Source organism: Mobula hypostoma, chromosome 25 (assembly GCF_963921235.1).
Source record: "Mobula hypostoma chromosome 25, sMobHyp1.1, whole genome shotgun sequence".
Lineage (NCBI taxonomy): Eukaryota > Metazoa > Chordata > Chondrichthyes > Myliobatiformes > Myliobatidae > Mobula > Mobula hypostoma.
The window spans coordinates 23,600,808-23,626,718 of NC_086121.1; the positions used below are offsets into that span (position 1 = coordinate 23,600,808).

Genomic DNA, 25,911 nt, shown 5'->3' on the forward strand with positions numbered 1-25,911 from the left:
AGCCATGTTGAGACATGGGAAGGGAACAGTAATGGTGAAAAATCACCAAAGAGTAAAGTTGCAAAACACTCCTAATTCTCTAATACTCTCCACATAATGTGTGTGATTTAATTAACGAAGATCAAGTTCCCTGATTATTTTGGCAAGTGATTAACTTAGCAAATTCACTGACCATTGGCCTAAAGCTGAGAGAGTTAAACACTACAAATTGCAACAAGCACACTTAGAAACAATTGAGAATTTCTCCTTCTCGCCTCTCGTCACCTCTTAGCCGAGTAGAATTAGGCCCATCAAGTCTGCTCCTCCATTTCATCGTGGCTGATTTATTATCCCTGCCCACTCCATTCTCCTGCCTTCTTCCTGTAACCTTTGACATCCTTACTTGACTTGACCTCCACAGCTGTCTGTGGCAATGAATTCCACAGATTCATCACCTTCTGGCTAGAGAGAATTCCTGTTTTCCTATCTTCTCGTTTTTCTTTTTTTTTGGTGGGGGGGGTAGAATTGGTTATATACTGCTGTGTGCAATGAAATAGTACGGGAAGGAAGAGAAGCAAGGACTTGGGATCGTGGGAGAAATGTGGCAGCGAAGGAACCTTCACCCTTCCTGTCCCAATCCCTGAGTTTCATTTCAGTACTGTTTGCAATTACTATTTACGTATTCAGACTGGCTGATCTAAATTCAGCTCAGAGCGTCACAATGCTAGGAGTTAACTCGCCCAGATATTTAGGACAAGCTGAAGCCGTCAAATGAATATGTTACAAAATGAACAATGGAAATTTTAGTCATTGGAAACAGAAGTGTTATCAAGAATTTTCAAATGGATAATTTTCAGAAAACTGTTTAAATAGCTTGTGAAGTCCAGTCTTAGGTGTGCAAAAGTTTGGTATAAAAAATAATAATGTAAAAATGAATCCTGGTGTTGACAGGAAATTGAGTTGTGCAAATAGATTGCATGTTTAACTATTTTTAAGTTTTAAGTTCAATTTCAGGTATCCCTTTAGAATTTACATTTGTAAATACATTCAGTGAGTCTGGGGCCTATGCTAATCCCACCGATGGTGGTTGTTCTTCAAATTAATCAGACACTAGATTAGGAATAGACTATTTGCAGTACCAACTGGCATGAAGAAAAAATAACCACTTGAGTTATTTGAAATGTTAAAAAATGGTTAAAGATTAACAATATACTTAATTTTGTAGATTGCTGAACCATCTAATAAAATAATTAGTGGAAATTATTAATAATTAACCATAAATATTCTGTTTTACAATGTGTGTGAGTTGCTCAATTCTGTTTGTGAACTTTGAAGAACAGGTATTTATTTCAGGGAAGCATCCGTGCCACCATGAAAGCATTTCTCAAGCTGATTATCTGAACTGCATGGTTGTAGCAAGTATTTCTGCCATATTCATACTTCACCCCATGAAATTTAAAACAAAGTTATTGTTTTATCCATCTCTTCAAGATTCAAGATTGTTTAATGTTATTTCCACTACACATGTGTAAAGGAGAATGAAATAATTGTTACTCTGGATCCATTGCAGCACAAAAAGACACAATAGATAAAGAACACAATAATAATAAAAACAATAAATATAAACACATAATATAGTTTATATATATAGATCTATTGTATGTTCATAAAGTGACGCTAGACACAGGAATGTCTGCACATAAAGGTGATTCTGACATACTGTACTACTTCCTCAGGAACCTCACTCTCAGCACTGTAACTGAATGGAGCTCATGGCCCTTTGAACTGAGAAAGTCCTATATAAATGAATGCTGTGAAAATGTCTGCAAAATTTGTCAAAATACACCATGATGGAAATATACAGTAATTAGTAAGTAATTAAACATAGAAAGAAAAAGGCAGAATAATATTTTCAGACTGAAGGGAAAATGAGTATGTTACCATGATGACAGAACAAAGACAGAAATTCAGGAGATAACCAAGACTGCTGAAACTCAAGGCATTAGTCCTTAGAAAGAAACAACTGTTTGGTTATATGTCATATTAAAGATAGCCATTCAAATTTCCCACACCCTGGAATGTGCTACATTTAAATAGCTTTTACATATTTTGTAAATGTGGGCCTTTTAAGGTCGCTATATGGCTTCTGCCAGCATTGATCTTGTCTGGATTACTTGTAACTTGGCTAGATTTTCTGCTGGGAAATTTGCTTCCTCCCACTTGAGACCAAGTTAATTGATGATACTAAATTGTCATGGCGCAATGAACCATTTGATCATTCCTAGGAACAGGGAGATGATTAAAAAAAAACACTCATTTAACTGGTTGCAAAGGAAAAGGGGACCACAGATTAGCAAGTACTGATACTGAGTATTCAAGCAACAAAATTTGAGATTGGAGGTGCATCAAACCTATTATGGCTGGAAGTAGCCATTCACCTGATTGAAAAGCATATTTTATGAAAGGGATATAAAGCATTGAAGTTGATGGAAGTCTTACTTTTCTATAATCTACTAAATTATGGCATAAATAGAAGTTACACACACACATGGTGCTTCTGTGGACATGATTATATAGTGATGAATATCATTTTTGAGGCATCCGTTAGTCTCATGAGACCATGGATTTGCACCTTGGAAGGTTTCCAGGGCGCAGGCCTGGGCAAGGTTGTATGGAAGACCAGCAGTTGCCCATGCTGCAAGTCTCCCCTCTCCACGCCACCGACGTTGTCCAAGGGAAAGGCACTAGGGCCAATACTGCTTGGTACCGGTGTTGTCGCAAAGCAATGTATGGTTAAGTGCCTTGCTCAAGGACACAACACGCTGCCTTGGCTGAGGCTTGAACTAGCGACCTTCAGATCACTAGACCGATTCCTTAACCACTTGGCCATGCGCCAACACTATGAATATTATTACCCTTCGGAAATCCTATAATTTCTGCCTATACTAGAATTGAATTGGTTCATGCCTGCATTACTTGACAAAGCACACAATTGCTCATTTCTAAGGCTGCCTATCAAATTATGCGTTTGTTAAGTTTTTGAGCCTTTTTTAGTGAAATAATTTCCATCAAAAAAGTTCACTCTTCTTCAGATGCTTGCAAATGGCTGATAACCTTTCCTCACCTTTGTTTATCTGTGCCCTTTCTGCTGAGTTCATATTGCGCAATCTCATATGTAAATCCACAGTAGTGACAGAAAAGGAGTAGAATGAAAAGAAAAGAGAGGGGCATATAGGTTAAGGCTATATAGCGGCCTAATTACAATGTGTCCTACCTCTATACCCCACAGATGATAATAGGTCATAGTAAGGTCTATAAGAAGATAAAAGTAAAATACCGCAGCTGCTGCAAATCTGAAATTAATAAGAAAGAAAAAGTTGGAAATTCTCAAACAGGCTAAGGTTCTCAACTATGTCTACTCCATTTTTTAAAACTTCTGCTTTCACCCACTCTCCTCGCAACCAGAGCAAGAAAGTATTCTTGTTTTCTATTTGCACTCCATCAGTCTCAACACTCAATGGATAATTCTGTACGGTGTTTGCCACCTTCAATGTGATGCAACCAGACACATTCCCCTCCCCCCTCTTTCATACTCTGATGGGACCACTCCCTCCTTGACTCCCTGGATCAGTATTCTGTCTCCATCAATAATTCCTCCTATGTGACTACAGGAGGTTTTAAACCTACCCTTTTGATTCTTCCTTTCCCGTCATGCTGTCCTTCCAAGTGAAGCAGTGACCCGCTTGCACCTCTTTCAATTTTGTAAACTGCTTTCAATACTCAAAATACGTACACTGGAGAAACCAAATGCAGATTGGGTGAGCACATTGTTGGGACACTTCCATCAACTTTTAGGAAGCGTAAGCCTGAGTTTCTAATGACCCTCCACTTGAGTCCTCTGCTCCACTCCCAATCTGTGCATGGCCACTTGCGCTGTTCCAACTGAGTCCAATATTAATTTGGGGAATATCATATATTCCTACCAGACTATTGTCAAGATGGCGCATGGTGGTGACTCTCTGTGTGTGCAGATCCAATGGGAATCATCAAATATTCCCATTTATGATGACTACAGCTGACAGATTACAACCTTAAGCCTTCATCTATTTCAGATGAGAATCTTCTCCAGTCTGTATCAGAACTAGCTAGTTTTGTTTTCTCTTTTCACAATTGGCTGATTGGCACGCTGACATTCTGCATTTTTGTTTCAAAATTATTTCTCCGTTCCAGCATTGTTTTTCTCCACCTTTTCTTCCGCACTCATTCTTCACACTCTATTCATATTGCATCCAGAAAGATGAGCTTCCACTGATAAACCTTCGACACCTTCTTTCAGCTGGCACACCAGCTCCTGTATCATTCAGCCACTTTATCCCCAACTTTATTCCCCTTGTTCTCTTCAGCTTCTGCTTTATTAGCAACTTAAGAGGTTTCATAGTTTCATAGTTAGCCTGAAGCATTTCTCCATCAAGTTTTAATTTTGTTTTTTAAAACAACTATGGTTCAGTAAGAAAATCTGGTTGAAATTAGATTTGATCTTCAAATGGCCACCCATAAATAGAATGGTTGTGGATCAATTGTCTGATTAAAATTAGATTTTTATTTGTATGAGAAAGTTAACAGGAGGTGTATGTGTCTCTTCTGGTCCTGAATCTAACAAGCATTGTTTTTTCTAACAGTGACCCAAAACCTTGCCTTTTGACCTTTTACTATTTGCATAAAAATCCCTATTCAACTTTAAGACTTCTCTGAGAGTAGGCCTCCCAGAAGACTGAAATACAAAATGCAATGAGTGACATATGTATGAGAACTGAACTTGATATCACAAAATGTTCTTACTGTGCACATTTATATTTACAACAAATGGTTCCAAGTTTCCTTATGCTTCCCTGTTCTATTCTTAAATCTTTCTAAAGTCTCCGGCTAAAATTATGACTGTCTAGATGTCAAGCAAGGATAATATCTGGATGGGAATTCCTGTGGTAGCACCTATAATCCCACTCCTTTCCAATGGGATTCACATATTTTGATTTTACAATGCACGCATTATGCTTTAGAGAAGCCCTATTTCTAGTGTTTGAATGTATTTAGATTTTTTTCTGATAATAAATCACATTCAATGCTACATCACCAAGTTTTAGCTTTGGATTTAACAGCTGTACAGAGTAAGGATATTGAACCAGTGCATTCTGTGTGATCTGGGAATATTTTGTACCAAAGTACACAGCGTAAAATATAACAGCTTATCTGACATCAAATCATGAACGACAAAGCATTGTTTCACTACTAAACATCTACAGTATTGAATTCATCCATTTTGATTCAAGTCAAACTTTCATGGCCTTGCATGACTTGACTCCCAACCACTTCCTTGTCCTTGTTGCTCTGAGCAAATCGGGAAAATAGTTTGTTCTCTTAAGTTGCAATGTTTTATGTTCTATGACTTATTGCCCCTCTGCTGCCTTTAAAATATTCTTAGGAATATTATGATTGTTGTAAATCTGTAACAGAACAGAAAATGCTTGACATACTTAGCAGATCCACCGAGCATTACTAGCATTTCCGGATTTACTTAAGTCTTTATTCATTTGTTTATTCATGCTTATGTTCATTAAAAAAAAAATTCCATCCCATCACATTAAATATGGTATTGAGTTATAATTTGCTGGGACAGGATTGTGACACTCACCGTCAGGGTTCACACTTAACAAAAGTAGTTCACTTACTGCACGTGAAGCACTGTGCAACATATTCCATAAATAATGTTGCTCTTTATAGAGCGACATTAGAGCAACAAGAGCTGCTAGTTAGCAAAGTACCAAAGATAGAAGTGAGGGCAAAAAAAAAAGCCACAGGAAGACAGGAGGTGAAGAGGAAATTAGGATTGTTGAGGGAGGAACATTATCAAATTATTTGCTGTGTATTGTAAGTCCTGTAACAGCATAACAGGAACTTCAGGTTTGTAGTACCAGCACAGAATGGAGTGTGGAAATTGTTGTAAACATAACTTAGCACCTGGAATCTTTGAAGTTAGTGTTGTGACTGTCTGGAAATGTTAATAAAATGAAGTGACTAATTCTCGTTCTCTGTATAGATGTGAAGGTGGTATCAATGTTTTAGTATGTGTGTGGTGAATCTCCTCAATTTTCTGCCCTAGTAGGCAGTTGAAGCTCAATCATTAGAAGTACAGTGGATTCTGGTTAACTGGGACACATTCTGGCCCTATCAAGCGGCTGTCTCAAATATCTGAAGTTTCACGGAAATAGTTAAAAAGGTATAAAAAAGACTAACTGCCATTTAACTGAGTAATAAATTATGCATTTAAATTAAATACATGTATGGATGGTATGTAAGACAAAGTTCTTCACTGTACTTTGGTAATAAACCAATTTACCAATTTGGATATCAAAAGGTGGATACAAAGACTAGAGCAAAGAAAGGGGTATCCAGTGGTACCATAGAAACAGTTTTAAGGTGGATTTAAAGGGGTGCAGAGACATAGAGATTTTGGAGAAGAGCACCAGAAGGTGAGGCTGTGCAAAATGGACATATATTAGGGATAGAGTAAAATGAACAGAGTTTGCAGGAGAGTAAAAGATTACAGGGAAATTGTGGGGGGAAGCCATAGATAATTTAAATTTGTAGATCAGAAAAACACAGGGTTCAGTAATGAATATAAGTTTGCGGGATTGGAGTGATGAGAAAGAATGAGGTGTACACTAGCTGGGGGATGGGGGGGGGGCGTTGTTTCTAGGAGAGAACTGCATTGTTGAAAATTGAAACCAAAAAAAGCTTGGTTGAAAATATACAGGTTAGGAGTGGGTGATTTTTGAGTGATGTTATTATATTTAAGAATATTGAAAAAGAAAAGGAGAATGGGGATGAGGTAAAAACAAGTGAGATGATGCTGGAAATGTTCAATCGATCAGACAGCATCCGCAAAGAAAGAAATAAGACAAAAAATCCTCCAGAATTGTGAAAAATTATAAATTTTTAAAAATCATAGAAAGAAGAAGAGAACAAAAGGGAAGCTCTATATAATAATGAAGACAAGAGTGATTAAGTGACAAAAGAGAAATGGTTAAGGCTAAAGGATAGTAACAGACATCAAGAAGTATTGAGCTTCATTATAAATATATAGGAGGGCAAACTTAGATATAGTAAATCAGAGCAGATGGCAGATAGAATTAAAGTCACAGGCCAGACTAGTCTGCACTGGGCCATACTACTGAGCCAATCAGAGGTCTTTACAAAGCACTGGATAGGGCTTATACCATGAGAAGGTGAGGGAGTGCAGCAAAAGGAACGGTTCCTTTGTAATGCTGAAGTGGGAAAGGAGAGGAAGATACTGTGATGTGATGCTGGGGTGCTGGTGATAACAGCGGATGGTTCATTGAAGGAGATGAAGAAGTGGTAGATGGTGACAAATGGAGCTTCAACTCAACTTTAGCTCCAGAGGAAAGGATGAAAAGAATTTGCAGAAGGTCCCTGACAAGTTTGAGGACCCTGATGACCAGGGTAGAGGGGAAATGTTAGTCGAGGACAAGGGAAGACATAGTTGAAACACCTGAGTTAAAGGTGCAATTTTTCAGAACGTGACAAAAATGGAGAAAGGAATGGAAAAGAAGATGTGAGGAAGTGTAATGAATGTCATATGAGAGGCATTGGGCTTAAGCACTGTAGAGGTTAGGAAGGGTAGAAATTGGCAACAAAGTTGATGGAATTTTCCTATTTAGAATAAGAGCAGGAAGCGGCATCAATAATACACCAAAACACAAGTGGGTAAGCAAATGAAGGTATAGAATAAGAATATTCCAATTATCAAATGAAGAGGCATTTATAATTAGATTCTCAAATGAGTCCACACTGGATTTAGGCTGCTTCTGTATCTTATAGACTTATATTCTTGATTGGTCAGGGCATGATGAGATACAGGAGCTTGGGGCTGAGAGGGAAATGGATCAGCCATGATGAAATAGCAGAGCAGACCCAGTGGGGCAAATGGTCCAATTCTGCTCCTTTATCTTATGGTCTTAATGTTTAGTCTAATTGATTGGCTCAACCTTCTTGAATGAAGAGCTAATCATAAACACAAAATAATCTGCAGATGCTGGGGTCAAAGCAACACTCACAACACGCTGGAGGAACTCAGCAGGTCGGGCAGCATCTGTGGAAAAGATCCGGGCTGGAATCCTTCGTCAGGACTGTAGGGCAGTAAGAGCGGTCCCAGTCCGGAGAGGGTCGGGACCTCGGTCCGAGCTGGATCCGGAGCTGGGGGTGGCGGAACTCCCTGGTCCACACGTCCCTCCCCACGGATCTCCCACCCGGCACTTATCCCTGTAAGCGCAAGTGCTACACCTGTCCCTACACCTCCTCTCTTGCCACCATTCAGGGCCCCAAACAGTACTTCCAAGTGAGGCAACACTTCACTTGTGAGTCTGTTGGGGTCATCTATTGCATCCGGTGCTCCCGGTGCGGCCTCCTCTACATCGGTGAAACCCGACACAGATTGGGGGACCGCTTCGTCAAGCACCTCTGCTCCGTCTGCCACAACAGATCGGATCTCCCGGTAGCCACCCACTTCAACTCTGCTTCCCACTCCCATTCAGATATGTCCATACATGGCCTCCTCTACTGCCATGATAAGGCTAAACTCAGGTTGGAGGAGCAACACCTCATATACCACCTAGGTAGTCTCCAGCCCTTTGGTATGAACATAGAATTCTCCAACTTCCGGTAATTCCCTCCCCATCCCTTCTCCTATCCCTATGTCACTCTGCCCCCTCCCCCAGCTGCCTACCACCTCCCTCTCGGTTCCGCCTCCTTCTACTACCCATTGTGTTTTCCACTATTCTTTCTTCACCTTTCCTGCCTATCCCCTCCCTGCCTCCCCTCCCCCACCTCTTTATCTTTCCCCTTACTGGTTTTTCACCTGGAACCTACCAGCCTTCTCCTTCCCACCCTCCCCCCACCTTCTTTATAGGACCTCTGCCCCTTCCCCCTACAGTCCTGATGAAGGGTTCCGGCCCGAAACGTCGACCGATCTTTTCGACGGATGCTGCCCGACCTGCTGAGTTCCTCCAGCGTGTTGTGAGTGTTGAATGAAGAGCTGCAGCTTCAGGGTTTGCTAGGCAAGAGTCTATGAACGAGCTAGAAAAATTCAAATAGTGAGAGAGATGGGTACTGATTCAGGATTAGACTGGAATTAACACAGGTTGATTCAATATAGTGGGTACAGCAGTAAAGATATATAAAATTTCATCTGAATTTTTGCAAGAAAAATGCACAAGCTCTTTGTAATTTGTTAGAGATGAAGGAACATGAGAGAGGAGTAAGGTTTGAGAAGATAGTGGTATGAAGAAAGGAACTGGAAGTTCTTTTGGATTTATAAGCAGAGGAGAGAAAGATTGATGCTGCTTAATGTGGTTTAAGTAATGCTAGGTGACAAAGTCATGTGTGTACCAGAAATGCTACCGTTGTCCCTAGGATTTGAGAGATCAAAGATGGGGCTATTGCAAATGAAGCAACAGGAATGAGCAATTAAATGCTTTTGAAAGCAGATGTCAAAGGCAGAGGTGAAAGAGTAGTCAACCCAATCAACAGCTACCGAAGTTACTAACCTTTCTCCCCTGTAACCTACATTCTACTGTTGTAAAATAGTGTAGGAGGCTAGTAAGATAGTGGATGCATTACTCATGACCTTCTTAAAATATGCGGACTTTGGAGAAGTTCCAGTAGAGTGGAAGATAAAGAATTCCGACATGTTGTTAAAGAAAGGAAGGAGAGAGAAAGTGGTGAATTGCAGTTGGTCTCACATTAAGGATTATTAAAGTTGCAGAAAGTGGCCACATAAAAAATCATACGATTAGGTAGAGTCTTATGAAAGGGAAATAATGCTTTATAAATCTAATTCAGCTGATTAGATCAGACGTGGCTATTACCCGTGGAGATCGGCTGTAGAGGTTTCCTGGCAAGGTCGGCATAGGGGTTGCTGTCTGCACTGGGCCTTGATGAAAAGGGCAAGAACCGAGCAGCTCGCAGCATTGGGGGGTGGGGGGGGGGGGAGCAGAAAGAGCCTCTCGCTGGATATGGAGCAGACAAGAGGAGTTGAGCTGGAAGTCAGGAGCAGATGGGCAGTGACTTGGCCATTACTGTTGACCTGCAAACTACAGAATGTAGTGGTCAATGGTTGAAACACTCTCGGCAGGTTGGGCACTAAGATATCTGTTCCTGGCCGGAGGCTATGGTTAACGCATGAGGTAACTGAAGAGAACATCCTGGTGTATGATGCAAGCAATATACCGAGATTCTTGAAAAACTTGATAGGATATCACAGAAATAGTTGTTACATAACACAGAAGTTCACAGGATTGTTAATAATATATTAAAACCAGAGAATTGAATAAACAGTTCAATATCAGGTTGGTGAGTTATTACTGGTGGGATAATAAGGATTATTGTTGGATCCTCAAGATTTATGATCTGCATTAGGTACTTGGATGTACGACCAGAATGGAATGCATTCAAATTTGTTGTTGATATATTCTAGTGGAAGATGATTTGTAAGGGGGATATAAAGGTAGATAAGTGAACAGAATGTGCCTCATATGTACTAATTAGAGACCGTGACATGAAAGACCTCAAACTGAGCCTGAGAAAGGGGCAAAGAATAAAGAGTAAGCCTTGCTCTCAGACAACCAACCCCTGCATTCAATACTGCCCTTCAGCCAGAAAGGTCCTGGAAATTGCAGACCACCCTGACTATCTCAGGAGCCACCTCTTGCTTAAGGTAGATATCAATGATGAAATTCACCATCAGTGCCAACACACTGCATTTGTTTGATGAAGAAAAAGAGGTTGGTTTTGGGACACATACTTTTTACATCATAAGTCAATGATCTGGATGATGGAATTGATGGCTTTGGGGCCAGGTTTGCAGATGATAAAAGATAAGTGGAGGGGCAGGCAATATTGAGGAAGCAGGGAAATCTGCAGAAGGACTTGGACAGATTAGGAGAATGAGCAAAGAAGTGTCAGATGGGCTATAATGTAGGGAAGACATTGGTAGAAGAAATAAAAGTGTAGACTGTTTTCTAAGTGAAGAGAAAATTCAGAAATTGGAGTACTTCGGAGTCCTAGTGCAGGATTCCCTGAAGGTTAGCTTGCAGGTTGAGTTGGTAATAAGGAAAGAAAATGCAATGTTAGCATTCATTTTGAGAGGAGTAGAATATAAAAACAAAGATGCAGTGTTGAGGCTTTTTAAGGCATTGATCAGACTGTATTTGAAGAATTGTAAGCAGTTTTGAGCCCCTTATCTAAGAAAGGATGTGCTGGCATTGGAGAGGGTCCAGAGGAGGTTTGCAAGAATGATCTCAGGAATGAAAGGGTTAATGTATGATGAGCATTTGTTGGCTCTGTTCTCCCTGGAGTTTCAAACCATGATGGGGGGATCTAATTGAAACCTATTGGATATTGAAAGGCCAAGATAGAGTGGATGTTGAGAGGATAATAGTAGGGGATTCAGAGACTAGAGGGCACAGCCTCAGAATAGAAGGACATCTCTTTAGAAAAATGATGAGGAGCAATATCATTAGCTAGGGGATGATGAATTGCCACCGACGGCTGTGGAAGCCAAGTCATTGGGTTTATTTAAAGTGGAGGTTGATAGATTCTTGATAAGGCAGGGCATCAAAGGTTACAGGGAGAAGGCAGGAGAACGGGTTTGAGCTATGATTGAGTGGTGGAGAAGACTCAATGGGCTGAATAGCCTAATGCTGCTCCTACGTCTTATGGTCTAACATTCCCTGCATTGAAGCCTGGTTGTACTCAATCAGCTAAATTGCGTGGATCCAGTCATTCGCATGTCTGATACCAGACCCCTGAAACAGACAATCTATTCAGAGATCTGTCAGATGAAGGAAGAAAAATTAAGGACGTGAACAAAGCCTCCTTCGAGAAATGCAACATTCTTATTGACTCCTGGGAATCACATCAAGGTGGAGAAGGAAAACTTGGCATGATATTGAGAATCTTATCCTCATTCAGGAGCACACAGAAGTTTTGTGTAAGTGGTAAAAGATGCACATCACCTCACGAACTATCTACCTACATGGTACCTAGCCCGAATGTAGCTAAGTTCCCACAATGGCCTCCTTAACTGTCTCGGAACCTACTAAAGTGGAGTGGGATCGGGTCACCTTCAATACTAAGGGATTTCCGAAGGAAAAGAAATATGAGGGATCAAGGTAAGATACAGTGTAAAGGAGATTGTGCACTGTATCATAGTTGGTTCAGTGTCATATCTAGTTTTTCTTATGTCAAGAATTGTGTGTACGCACTCACAATGCAATGAGGATTATGTTTCGTCTAATGTGAAGCATATTTATACTGTAACAGGGAGCATGTTTACAGTGTTAGAGAGAACATTCAGTTTCTTAGCATGTTTACAGTATGATTGGGGGTAATTTACATTAAAAGAGGAATTTACAGAGTGCAACAGAGGATGAATAATCGAAATTGTACTGTTAATTTGTGCATTTGCTGTATTAAAAGGAACTACTTTAGACTGCTAGGTGTGTCCATCTGTTACAATATAGAAGCAGGGAGCATATTTACACTGCAGCAGTGAGTGTGTATTCACTGAACCGCTACTTCCGCATTACAAGGACCATACTTGGGCAAGCTGGAGATTCGGGCGCTGATTGGTTAAGCGCAGGGTTGCCTGCGTGACCCGGATGATCACTCGGGCCCGAGGAAGGAACCGTCCGCGAGACAGTCGCCGCCGCTGCTTCTGCCGAATCACCGCCAACCGTCGCCATGGTGAGTACTGGTGTGGCGCGGCGTGGTGCCCGGTCTCCGGCGGAAAGCGGAGCCCTTTGACTGCCCGGCCCGGAGAGCGGCGAGCCGGAGGAGCAGTGCTCGGGGTGTGAGTGTGAGAGAGAGAGGAAGAGCGGAAACGGTGGAAAGGAAGAGTCGCCCGGCCCGGGCTGTCCTCTCCGCCCCTTCACGCCACCACCATCGTAGCATCTCCCTCACCACCCCCCCGTCCCTTCTCTTAAGGTGACGGCCCCTCAGCGTGCCCCCCTTAAGAGCTCCTAAATTTGGTAGGAGTGTGGTAAAGTATCCTCCCTCTGCATTGAACCTCCCTCTAAAAGTGGAGGCAAACTTCCTGCCAAAAACTGTTCCTCATTCACACCATCTGAGTGTGGGGTGAGAGCTGTTGGTGACTGCTTTAGTTCCTGGAACTGTCACAACCTGTCTGCATGTGTCACACTTTAGTTTTGCTGGTCTGTTCAAAAATCAAATTTTGTTGAAGGTGTAAATTATTGTTTCAACTGTGACCTCAGTGTTTTCTAGGTACTCACTAAAGGCAGTTGTATTATTTTCTGATGTCAGCTCATTGTGATCTCAGATCTTCCCATTGTGTCATCTAGAAATGTAACTTTGCAAAGGATGAGTGCTATTTTGGGTACTTGCAGGGCATTTGTATGGATTTCCTTGGTTGTCAAACAGGAGGGGTGAAGATTTGAGTGCTTAATAAAATGATAATTAAACGCTAAGGTTAGTTTGCAACTTTCATGGAATCAAATTGAAACTCCATGTAGCTCTTGAAATAACAATGTTTTTCTTTGGTATTTGAATACCAGAGCATTGCTTTTCGTCCAAGATGAAGTCAAAGTTGCCACCTTCCCATTCTATTATGGTTCTCATTTACCAAAATTACAAGCTATTCCTTGGTTATCCTAAGATTGAAAGATAACTATAGACTATCTTTCTCAATTGAAAACTGCTTTAAGTAGCTCTTTTCTGGTTTCTTTTTCATGTCAGCATGGCCAGGTTGGGCCAATGGGCCTGTGTTTATGCTGCATAACTGTGTACAAAAACCAACTGTGTGGAGCCTTGTTATTATGTGCAACTATCTAATTAGTTGCCTCTGCTTCTATGATCTTTTCTCAAGTCCATGGGCCAATCTCTTGTAAGGTTTTCCCCTGTTCTCAGACTTTCACCCTTTCAATGGCTCTCCAATCTCTTAGTTGTCATTTTCCAAACTCAGTTTACTTACGTGGTCCTCTGCCTATTTAGTCCTACTAAACTGCTGACTACCTCAACATTTCCTTTTAGTTCCTGTTTTTGCAAATGCAGTTAAGTATCTACTCCATTTTAAATACTTCCAGTGAATTTGCCTTCATAAATACTGAGGCAAGGAATTCCAAAGTTTCACTACTCTGTGGGAGTGGTGAATTACTGTGTGGCGCAGTTTTAAATGATTGCTCATTATATTGTAACTTTGTCCTTTCATTTAAGACTCTCCCATTCTTGAAAACGTTTGACATCTACCTCATTATGCCCTTGAAGACTTATGTATTTCATTTGGTTCTTTCCTCATTCTTCTGAGCGTTAATGAATTTAGATTAAAATGGTTAAGCCTGTTGGTTGAACATTCTACTCACCTCAGGAATTAGACTGGCAAATCTCCTTTGGACCAACTTCTATGCTTATACTTGGGTAAGGGAAACCAAAACTACACACAACTCTATTCACCAGTACCCTGGACAATTGTAACAAAGAAATCACTCCAAATATTTTGCCTCTGCAGTTGTCGAATTTATTAATGGAAAGGAAGTCTTTCCCTCCTTTTCTTTCTGAACTAGTTTACATCCTTTGACTTAATCAGCAACATTTTCTTCTTCCAGTTCTTCACATTTGTCAGGGTAAAAGGAATCATCTGTGTCTTGTTCTATTCCTGTTTTTCAAGTTGTGCCAAGAAATTCACCTCTAGTGGTTTCTTTGTTATTGGACGTATAGTGTCTTCAAAAGGTCTGTTCTTGATTCCTTCATATAAAGCTCAGGATCATTTTCCATTTGTATGATGCCAACACTTCACAATCACATCTTCTAACCCTACCATGACAGAACAGTTTATTCAACATCCAATCCTGGATGAGCAGAAGTTTCCTTATGTTGAATATGAGGAAGATCGAAGGCTTTGTCATTGGTCTTTCACAAACTACCCATCGAAGGCTTTGTCATTGGTGTTTTTTACAAATTACCCATCAACTTGATCCTTTTTTTCTTGGAAACCATCTGGAGCAGAATCAAACACGAGGAATTCTGCAGATGCTGGAAATTCAAGCAATATACATCAAAGTTGCTGGTGAATGCAGCAGGTCTGTCCGCCAGAGAAAGCAGGATCTCCCAGTGGCCACACATTTTAATTCCATGTCCCATTCCCATTCTGATATGTCTATCCACACCTCCTCTACTGTAAAGATGAAGCCACACTCAGGTTGGAGGAACAACACCTTATATTCCGTATGGGTAGCCTCCAACCTGATGGCATGAACATTGACTTCTCAAACTTCCGCTAATGCCCCACTTCCCCCTTGTACCCCATCTGTTATTTATTTATATACACATTCTTTTTCTCTCTCTCCTTTTTCTCCCTCTGTCCCTCTCACTATACCCCTTGCCCATTCTCTGGGTTTTCCCCCCTCCCCCTTTTCCTTCTCCCTGAGCCTCCTGTCCCATGATCCTCTCATATCTCTTTTGCCAATCAACTGTCCAGCTCTTGGCTCCATCCCTCCCCCTCCTGTCTTCTCCTATCATTTTGGATCTAACCCTCCCCTCCCCCTTTCAAATCGCTTACTAGCTCTTCTTTCAGTTAGTCCTGATGAAGGGTCTCGGCCCAAAACCTCGACTGTACCTCTTCCTAGAGATGCTGCCTGGCCTGCTGCGTTCACCAGCAACTTTGATGCGTGGAGCAGAATCAGACTGTTTGCAAACTTGCTGTCATATTTAACACTTCTGAACAACTTGGGGCAACGTGTGTTTTTGTTAACATTACCTGTCTAGACCTGAATTTGCACTGTTAACTGGAATGCTCCTTCATGCCTTTATTATCCAAAGACTTGACTGTTCCATTGGTCATCTGATAGTTCTCCATATTGTACCCTCTACAAATGTAATAGTGTTAAACACTCGAGTTTGTGTCCAACTTATTCCTTGTGCCATGGAACGCAGTGTGATACCTGTTGTCCTCTAATTTTGGATTTTTCAGTTCTATTCCTTACACAGGCTTGCTTTCAGTTTGTGAAACATTAATATTCTAACGTTCCTTGCCTAAACCTACTTAACCAGTTAAGCCTACTCATTCAGTTGCCCAGGTATTTGCTGTGCAAAACCAAAAAAGTTATATTTACTTCAGATTTAAATGAGCAAATTAGAGGGTGGGGGAGGGGTAAAGAGTATTAATATGCTTGTGACATCCTGATTAGTCTTGAAGTCTGGTCCGTTGTTATTCAGGGAGCCCAGCAAACACAATGTGCGGAGCAATGATCTATCCCAAAATTCCCCATTCATCGTCCAAACAAAATGTATCATAGTTTCTTGCATTCACTTGAGCAGATAGAGCCATGATTTAATTTAATTTTGTCTACAATATTGTGCTTACAATAGTATGGTACAGTGTAATAGTTTAGTATCTGTCTGGATGATATGCCTGAAATGGGGATTTGTCTCCATATTTATGTGAGGCAAGAGTGCTGACGTACTGTAGTAACATGACTAATGCTAAGCTTGAGCATTTCATATTTGTTTTTTTTAATTAGATGTATTTTGTTTAAGAATGCATTTAAGTCTCAATTTTTCCTTTGCTCAATTACTTCAGTTTATTTTTAATGTGGTATGCAATTCTGAAGATGAGGCGATTCAGCCTTCCACATTTTCACCGAGTAAAGGGCTTCCACTAGAAAATTAAATGCTCTTCAATTTTTAATGCCATAATTCCATGCAGATGATCTGCTTGCAGAGTTTTTCCTGGACTTAGCCTGTGAATTGTCAACCTGGCCTATATTGACAAGGTAAATTGGATTGGTGATAATGGTTGCCCACGTACAAGGGGTGATTGATAAGTTCGTGGCCTAAGGTACAACGAGTCAATTTCAGAAAACTTAGCACATTTATTTTTCCTACATTTACACACTTAGTCCAGTGGTCGTGGAGCATACGGATCCCTTCTTTGTAGAAGTCGGTGTCTTGGACCTCCAAAAAGTGGTCCACAGCAGGGGCGATTGATAAGTTTGTGGCCTAAGGTAGAAGGAGGTGAGTTATTAGCTTCAAACTTTCTGCATTTTCACTCAGAGTTGAACTGCACATGCATGTAACAAGAGCTGTATAACTCATCTCTTTCTACCAAGGCCATAAACTTATCAATCACCCCTGCTGTGGACCACCTGGAGGTTCAAGATGCTCTCATTACATGCACGTGCAGTTCAACTCTTTGAGTTATAGTGCAGAAAGTTTGAAGTTAATAACTCATCTCCTTCTACCTTTGGCCATGAACTTATCAGTCACCCCTGCTGTGGACCACTTCTACAAAGAAGGGATCAGTATGCTCAACAACCGCTGGAGGAAGGGACTATTTTGAAAATAAGTGTGCGAGGTTTTCTAAAATTGACTCCTTCTACCTTAGGCCACAAAGTTATCAATCACCCCTCGTACATTGCCCCTGTGTCTTGTTACTTTCTAGCGGTCCTAAAGAAAGTGTATTTGATGTCTGAGGTTGAGACCATCTGTAGCTGGAGGACACAATAGCTGTGTTAATTCTTGTATGTTTTTAAAATTCCCTTTTAACTGTCCCCTTAAAAATGTCTGGTTTCTTATAATACTCAAGAAAAGGCTTGCTTTTGGTGTGTTCAGGATTACTCCTTTGTTCGCTTTGCTTCCACTAGCTAATTGTTAAGATGAGTAACACTTAATGTTCCCTTATACTTGTTTGGTCTTGTTTTAAAATGATGAAAAATACTTGTTTCAGAGGAGGAGAGGGGAGAAAGATTTTCTCTTGATGGCCATTTCTTAATGTAAGGGTTTAATGTAATTTCTGCAGTATACTATTCCTATTCCTGTAAGGGCACCAATATCTCTAAAATAACATTCTCAGTTACCTGCCTTTTATTTTTATCAAGGCATGTGGAGATTGACTTATATGATTATTTGTTATGTGTTATAAGTAACCACTCAGATCAAGAAAAATGACTAAACTTATTTCACCTTGTACTTTGCTGGTTACAGTTTGAAATTCTAGATTCCCTGCTGATTTTCATTATTTGCTTGGATAGTCTTTGCAATTAAAGAGATAACGATATTTATAGCATTTTTTTGTTTTGACAGTTGTGACAAAAGAAACATTCAAGGTAGTTTTGGAAAGTTTAGTAGTTGTATCTCTTCTGACATGTGTAAAAATGTTCTTAGTAAATTTCATAACAAAAATTATTGACTACCTAATCATTTACATTGAACTTGATACAAACAAGACATGCTATTTAGTTCTGTCCCAGGGTAGCAAATAGCTATAGATAATGATCTAAGGTTTAAATATCAACTTGTTGCTCTGCAAACTTTTGTTTTAGAATCCAGCATTGCGGAGGAATGACAGCAAGCAGATTCTGCTGTGTTATTCCTTGCATTTCTGATGATGTTTCCAATGTAAGGGTGGAATTGTGAGTTGGGCAAGGGAACAGGAGCTAGAGTTCTTAAGAAGGCATTTTTGCTTTATTTCGACAGAAAACAGTTTATTTATGGGTATAAACATATTATAAAGTTGCATCTCAGGTGCAATTAAAAATCCCCATTTACTCTTAGAGTTCAGTAAAAACAGGTAAAAGGAGCAAAGTGTGTATGGAAGCTGAATCTACCACACAGCCTTTCTTGGTCGTAAGATCATTCAATTTTCTGCATTCTGAGTTGCTAATTTTGAGATATTGTTACAGGATGAATGGTAGTTTGGGTGTAAGTCAGCTGTTACATATGCCTTGATGTATGTTTAGATTTTTTAAAAACATTTATGCTGCAGTTCTTAGAAGGCCACCCTAATTTAGTCAAGCATTTAATAGATGCTTACATGCTGTATAAGAAATTACAGAAACAAGAGATTCTGCAGAAACACGAGGAAATCTGCAGATGCTGGAAATTCAAGCAACATACATCAAAGTTGCTGGTGAATGCAGCAGGCCAGGCAGCATCTATAGGAAGAGGTACAGTCGACGTTTCGGGCTGAGACCCTTCGTCAGGACTGTCGAAGGGTCTCAGCCTGAAACGTTGACTGTACCTCTTCCTATAGATTCTACAGAAGCTGGATGTCCAGAGCAACACACAGAATGCTGGAGAAACTCAGCAGGTCAGACAGCATAGATGGAAATGAATAAACAGTCAATGTTTCGACTGGATGAGGAAGGAAAACGGGCAAGCTAGAAGGTAATAGGTCAAGCCAAGTGAGTGGGAAAGGTAATGGGTTAGAGAAGAAGGAATCTGATAGAGGGGAGTGGACTATGGGACAAAAGGAAGAAGGAGGGGCATCAGGGCGAGGTGATAGGCAGGTGAGGAGAAGCTGTAAGGGCCAGGTTGGGGATTAGATAAAGAGGGAAGGGGTAAGGGAAAAGAAAAAATCAAAAGGAAAAAAAATTACTGGAGGGAGAAATCGCTGTTCATGCCATCAGGTAGGAGGCTACCCAGATGGAATATGAGGTGTTGTATCCTCCACCCTGAGAGTGGCTTCATTGTGGCAGAAGAGGAGCCCATGGACCAACATGTCGGAACAGGAATGGGATAGGAATTAAAATGGTTGGCCACTGGGAAATTCTACTTTTGGAGGGGATGGAGAGGAGGTGCTTGACAAAGGAGTTCCCCCAATTTACATCGGGTTTCATCAGTATAGAGGAGACCACATTTGGGAGCACCAGATACAATAGACGACCCCAACAGATTTCGCTGTTGACTCACGTGGAAGGATTGCTTTGGCCCTAAATGGAGTTGAGGGAGGAGGTATAGCACTTCTGACGTTTGCAAGGATATGTGTGGAGGGATGAATGTATAAGGGAATGACAGAGGGAGAAATCCCCGCAGAAAGTGGGAGAGTTTGGGATGGGGCACGGGGGCAAAGATTATTTGGTTTTGGTGTTGGATTCTGTTGAAGATGGAGGAAGTTGTGGAGAGTAGATGCAGAGGGTGTATAGATTATTAAAGGAATTACATATTTTGTGTTCCTATTGAATCATTAATTAATTAACCATATTTGCGTGGTAACCATGGCAGAATATTTAGTATTAAACCAAGCGAATTTGCATTTAGAGCAGGAAAAGTCTGATACAAAAATGATTTTATTTTATTTTCAAGGCTGCTACGCGAGCATAATTTGTAATTACCTGAGATTACTTCATGCATTGTATTTTAATGGAGTGAAAACCTAAATATAGTGTAACAAGTTGGTTTGTATTGTAATTTTTAAAACTTAACATCATTAGCAATATTCTTACCTTCTACCTGGATCTTTTGAAGTCTTTTGATTTGTCAGTCAGCCCTTTATTTTTGTATAATATAGACTACTATGATGGGAGAGGGTAAAAGTGGGTAGACCCTGTTTTCTTTTAGCCTAGCAATTCATATACTCTAATACTATATTTTCTGGAAGAAAAATGTTCTTCAATTCTGATTGATGTTGCCACTTAATACTACTACATGGATGTAGTTGAGTCCATGTGTTGAGCAGTATATAAACCTGTTGGTAGAAGGCTGAAATAATTGATGAATCTGCTTATGTGGGTGATATGCTGGGAGGCAACAATTTAATTGTGAAAGCAGAAGTGGATATAAATTTGGTGTATATAGGTGATAACTTTTTAAAAATCTTGTCTACCTTTCATGTTAACATGATCATTGTTTCAATGACATCATTAACACTTATCTATCAGTTTTTGGGTGCTGGTCATGCTTTAATGTTACTTGATCTTAATTACATAACACATATTTTGTTAGAAAGCTAAAGGGCTTCAAGTATCCAGGCAAGAAAATAACTGGAGTTGTTTCGTAGAAATAAGGTGGATGCAAAGCAAATCAGTTTATTCGGCGCAGATGGTAAACCTCAGGAAAAAGGTATAATGGTGCATCCTTCTAGAATGCTTTAATGTGCCTGCATTTAAAGTTGGGGAAAGTATATTTTGAAGGGTTGTAACTTTCAAGAATTTATTCTGTATTTATTGTAATATTTTATTTTCATATTTTTAGCATTTGTCTCATTTAAAAATGAATACAGTTAAATTATCTGGAGTTTATTAGGAATATGTGATATTATGCAAAAGCATTTTGCACCATGTTTAGTTACTGTGTTAAGTTTTTAAATAATTTGTTTCAATCATCTCTTGGTTCACTTTTTTTTAGAAAGGTGTCTTTTTTGACTTTAATTGATTTATCAACCAACTGTTGGCCCAGAATCAGAATTATTAATACTGACTAATGAAGGGTCTCGGCCTGAAATAATGTAGTGAGTGCATTGCAGATTTTATGCAACTTGTACAGGAAAACATTATTTCATTAAATACCCAGTAAATCTCCTACCCCTTACCTAAAATCTGTACCTAGTGGCCTTTGACACCTCTTAGAGTCATAGAATACTACAACACAGAAACAGGCCCTTTGGCCCACCTAGTCCATGCCAAACTATTTAAACTGCCTAGTGCTATTGACCAGTACCAGGATCATAGCCCTCCATACTCCTCCAATCCAAACTTTTCTTAAGCATTGAAATTGAGCTCACATCCACCACTTGGAGTGGCAGCTCGTTCCGCCCTCTGAGTGAAGAAGTTTCTCCTCTGTTCCCCTTAAGCATTTCACCCTTCATTCTTAACCCATGACCTCTAGTTGTAGTCTCACCCAACCTCGGGAAAAAGCCTGCTTGTACTTACCCTCTCTATATCCCTCATAATTTTGTATGCCCTCAGCCTTCTACGTTATAGGGAATAAAGTTCTAACCATTTCAATTTTTCTTTATAACTGAGATCCTCCAGTCCCAGCAACGTACAGTCTCCCGCCATAGGAAATATCCTCGATCTTATTGACATCTTTCCTCAATCTTATTGACATCTTTCCTATAGGTAGGTGACCAAAACTGTACCCAATACTCCAATTTAGGCCTCAGCAAAGTCTTGTACAACTTCAACATAACATCCCGACTCCTGTTCTCAATGTTCTGTGAAGGCCAATGTACTAATAGCTTTCTTTATAACCCTATCTATCTGTGATGCCACTTTCAATAAATTATGGACCTGTTTTTCCAGATCCCTTTGTTCTACCACATTCCTCTGCCCTATCACTCACTGTGTAAGACCTATTCTCGTTGGTCCTCCCAATTTATCACATAATCTCAAATGTCAAATGACTGAACCTTCCTGACCAATCTGCCATGCAGGACCTTGTCAAGTGCCTTGATGAAGTCCAGGTAGACAATGTCCATTGCCTTGCCTTCATCAACTTTCCTGGTAATTTCCTCAATAAACTCTGTAAGATTGGTTAGACACAACCTACCATGCACAAAGCCATACTGACTATCCCTAACCAGTCCCTGTCTATCCATATACTGCTATATCCGGTCCCTTTGAATACCTTCCATTAACTTTACCACTAGTGAGGTCAGGCTCACTGGCCTATAATTTCCTGTTTTCTTTTCTTAGAGCTTTTCTTAAACAGAGGAACTACATTAACTATCCTTCATCCATTTGGTACTTCACCTATTGCTAAGGATGATTTAAATATCTAGCTTTGCTTCACTGCTTTAGACCCCCGTGTCCATTCCCTGAGTAAACACATATGCAAAAAAAATTCATTGAAAATGTCCTCCCATCTCTTTTGGCTCTATGCATAGATTACCATTCTGATCTTCCAGAGGACCAAATTTGTCCCTTGCAATCCTTTTGCTTTCAACATATCTGTAGACGCCCCCAGGATTCTCCTTCAATTTGTCTGCTAGAGCAATTTCCTGCCGCCTTTTAGTCCTCCTGATTTTTTTAAGTGCACTCTTGCATTTTTTTATACTCAACTACTTCATTTGTTCCTACCTGCCTATACCTGCTTTGCACCTTTTATTTTCTTAACCAGGACTTCAATATCTCTTAAACCAAGATTCCTTAAACCTGTTATCCTTACATTTTATTCTGACAACCGCATACAAGCTTTGTACTGTCAATAAACAGCACACACAAAACACTGGAGGAACCTAGCAGGCCAGGCAGCGTCGATGGAAAAAAATACAGTTGACATTTTGGACCAAGACTATTCAGCAGGACCAAGACTCAGTGTTCCCCGAAACGTTGACTGTACTCTTTTTCCATAGATAATGCCTGGCTTGCTGAGTTTCTCCATTGCTTTGTGTGTGTTGCTTAGATTTCCAGCATCTGCAAATTTTCTCTTGTTACTGTACTCTCAATATTTCACTTTTGAAAGCCTTCCACTTACCAAGTATACTTTTGCCAGAAAACATCCTGTCCTTATCCACACTTGCCAGATCCTTTCTGATACCATCAAATTTGGCCTCTCTCTAATTTAGAATTTCAATCCAAGCACCAGACGTAAGCTGTTCCATACTTACCTTGAAACTAATGACATTATGATCACTAGGTACAAAATGTTCCCTTCTGTCACCTGCCCTGTCTCATTTACTCTCTTGTTGAGACTACTTTTTACTGATTACGGGTATGTTCTGGACCACATTTAACAAACTCTATCCCATCTAGACCTTTTATAGTATGAGAAATGTTTCTCATTACTTATCCCACTTGTATGCTTCATTATGTTTACCTCAAATAACTTGATAGCTAAAGTGGTTCTTCCAAGGCAATGTCCTCAGAAATCCTTTGCACCCGTCCCAATCCGTTCAAATCCTTTTTAGACTGTTGTGACTGGAATTCCACAGTATCTAGCTGTAGCCAAACCTATCTTTGTACCATAATCTTTCTGCTCCTTTATTCTGTATTGTACTTGTTAAGGAAATTCCATCATGTTCCTAATGTGCAGATGGCTTCCAGGTGTCAGTTGTCAGTTGCAGGATGAGATCTTGTAGCTACAGTTTTGGTGTGGCTGGTTCAAGGGAATTTCTGATCAATGGTGATATACAGTTCTATCCCCCACATGGTTAAGCTCACAGATGTACATGCAGACACAAACTGACTGACAATAGTAATGCCATTGACTGTGAAGAATAACCAGTATTGGACATCGGTAATGTAGAATACTGCAAGTCCCATTCACTAGTTCATTGGCGAAACTGATGGCAAGGAGATGTGTGGCCTCTTGTTGTGTGGGCCAGGCGCTCATGCACTGTGGAGTTGCCTGTTGCAGCCGCCCAGAGAAGGAGAAGCTGGAGCTGGTGTGAGGGAGAGCTGGACTCTGTGCTGGGTTGGGAGCTGGCTGCTTCCATTGGTGCTGCTCTCCAGTGTTTGTTAAGTTGCATTGTGTTCATCTGTCGCTGCACTAGCGTGTGATGAGGTCTGCTGGACCATCCTTTTTTTCCTCTCTCTCTCTGTCTCTCTCTCTCTCCCTCTCTCTCTCTCCCTCTCTCTCTCTCTCTCTCTCTCTCCCTCTCTCTCTCTCTCTCTCTCTCTCTCTCTCTCTCTCTCTCTCTCTCTCTTATTTTTTTGTGACTATGCTTTCTGCTATTAGTAAATTTGCTGATGACACAAAGGTTGGGGATGTTGTGGATATTGTGGAGGGCTGTTGGAGGTTATGGCGGGACATTGATAGGATGCAAAACTGGGCTGAGAAGTGGCAGATGGAATTCAACCCAGATAAGTGTGAGGTGGTTCATTTTGGTAGGTCAAATATGATGGCAGAATATAGCATTAATAGTATGACTCTTGGCAGTGTGGAGGATCAGAGGGATGTTGGGGTCTGAGTCCATAGGACACTCAAAGCTGCTGTGCAGGTTGACTCTGTGGTTAAGAAGGCATACAGTGGCCTTCATCAATCGTGGGATTGAGTTTAAGAGCTGAGAGGTAATGTTGCAGCTATATAGGACCCTGGTCAGACCCCACTTGGAGTACTGTGCTCAGTTCTGGTCACCTCACTACAGGAAAGATGTGGAAACCATAGAAAGGGTGCAGAAGAGATTTACAAAGATGTTGCCTGGATTAGGGAGTATGCCTTATGAGAATAGATTGAGTGAACTCGGCCTTTTCTCCTTGGAGCAACGAAGGATGAGAGGTGACCTGATAGAGGTATATAAGGTGATGAGAGGCATTGGCCGTCTGGCTAGTCAGAGGTTTTTTCCCAGGGCTGAAATGGCTAGCACGAGAGGGTACATTTTTAAGGTGCTTGGAAGTAGGTACAGAGGAGATGTCCGGGGTATGTTTTTTACAGAGAGTGGTGAGTGCATGGAATGGGCTGCTGGTGATGGTGGTGGACGCGGATACGATAGGGTCTTTTAAGAGACTCCTGGATAGGTACATGGAGCTTAGAAAAAGAGGGCTATGGGTAATCTTAGGTAACTTCTAAAGTATGGACATGTTTGGCACAGCTTTGTGGGCCGAAGGGCCTGTATTGAGCTGTAGGTTTTCTATGTTTCTGTTGTAACTACTGTTTGCACTTTGGTCCAGGAGCAATACTGTATTCATGTGTATGGTTGAATGACAATTAAACTTGAACTTCTGTGTGAATTGGTATCTTTGTGATGTGAATGTTACTGGCTACCTATTGCCTCATCTGAATGTTGTCTTGCTCTTGCTGCATACAGCAATAAATGAGTTGTGAATAGAATTTTGTGCAGTCATTAGTGAGAATTTGCACTTCCAATCAGGAAGGTGGTAGATGAAGCAGTTGAAAATGATTGGGACTAGAATTTTGCTTTCACTAAGTTCTATGGTGATGTCCTGAAGCTGGGATGATTGACCTCCAGTAATCACAACTATCCTCCTTTATAATTCTAACGAATGGTGTATTTCATCTTTGATGCCCAATTACCTCATTTTTACCAAGGCTGGTAGATGCTGTAGTAAGTCAAATGTTTTTTTAGTGTCAAGGGCAAACACTCTCACTTTATGAAATTCTGCTGTTTGATCCATGTTTAGAGCAAGGTTGTGGTGAGATCTGGCACCAGCTGGTCCTGATGAAGCC

At 40.6% G+C, this 25,911-nt stretch overlaps 1 protein-coding gene across 2 annotated transcripts in view; it reads left to right on the forward strand.

Annotated features, from left to right (window-relative positions):
* The first annotated feature begins 12,642 nt into the window (after nucleotides 1-12,642).
* The window catches only part of capzb (capping actin protein of muscle Z-line subunit beta), a 113,064-nt gene continuing 99,795 nt past the window's right edge, over nucleotides 12,643-25,911 (forward strand). For both annotated transcript variants that reach the window (XM_063033521.1, XM_063033522.1), the window contains exon 1: nucleotides 12,643-12,798. In XM_063033521.1, the coding sequence (XP_062889591.1) occupies nucleotides 12,796-12,798 (3 nt within the window). In that variant the 5' untranslated portion in view covers nucleotides 12,643-12,795. The remainder of the gene's footprint in view (nucleotides 12,799-25,911) is intronic.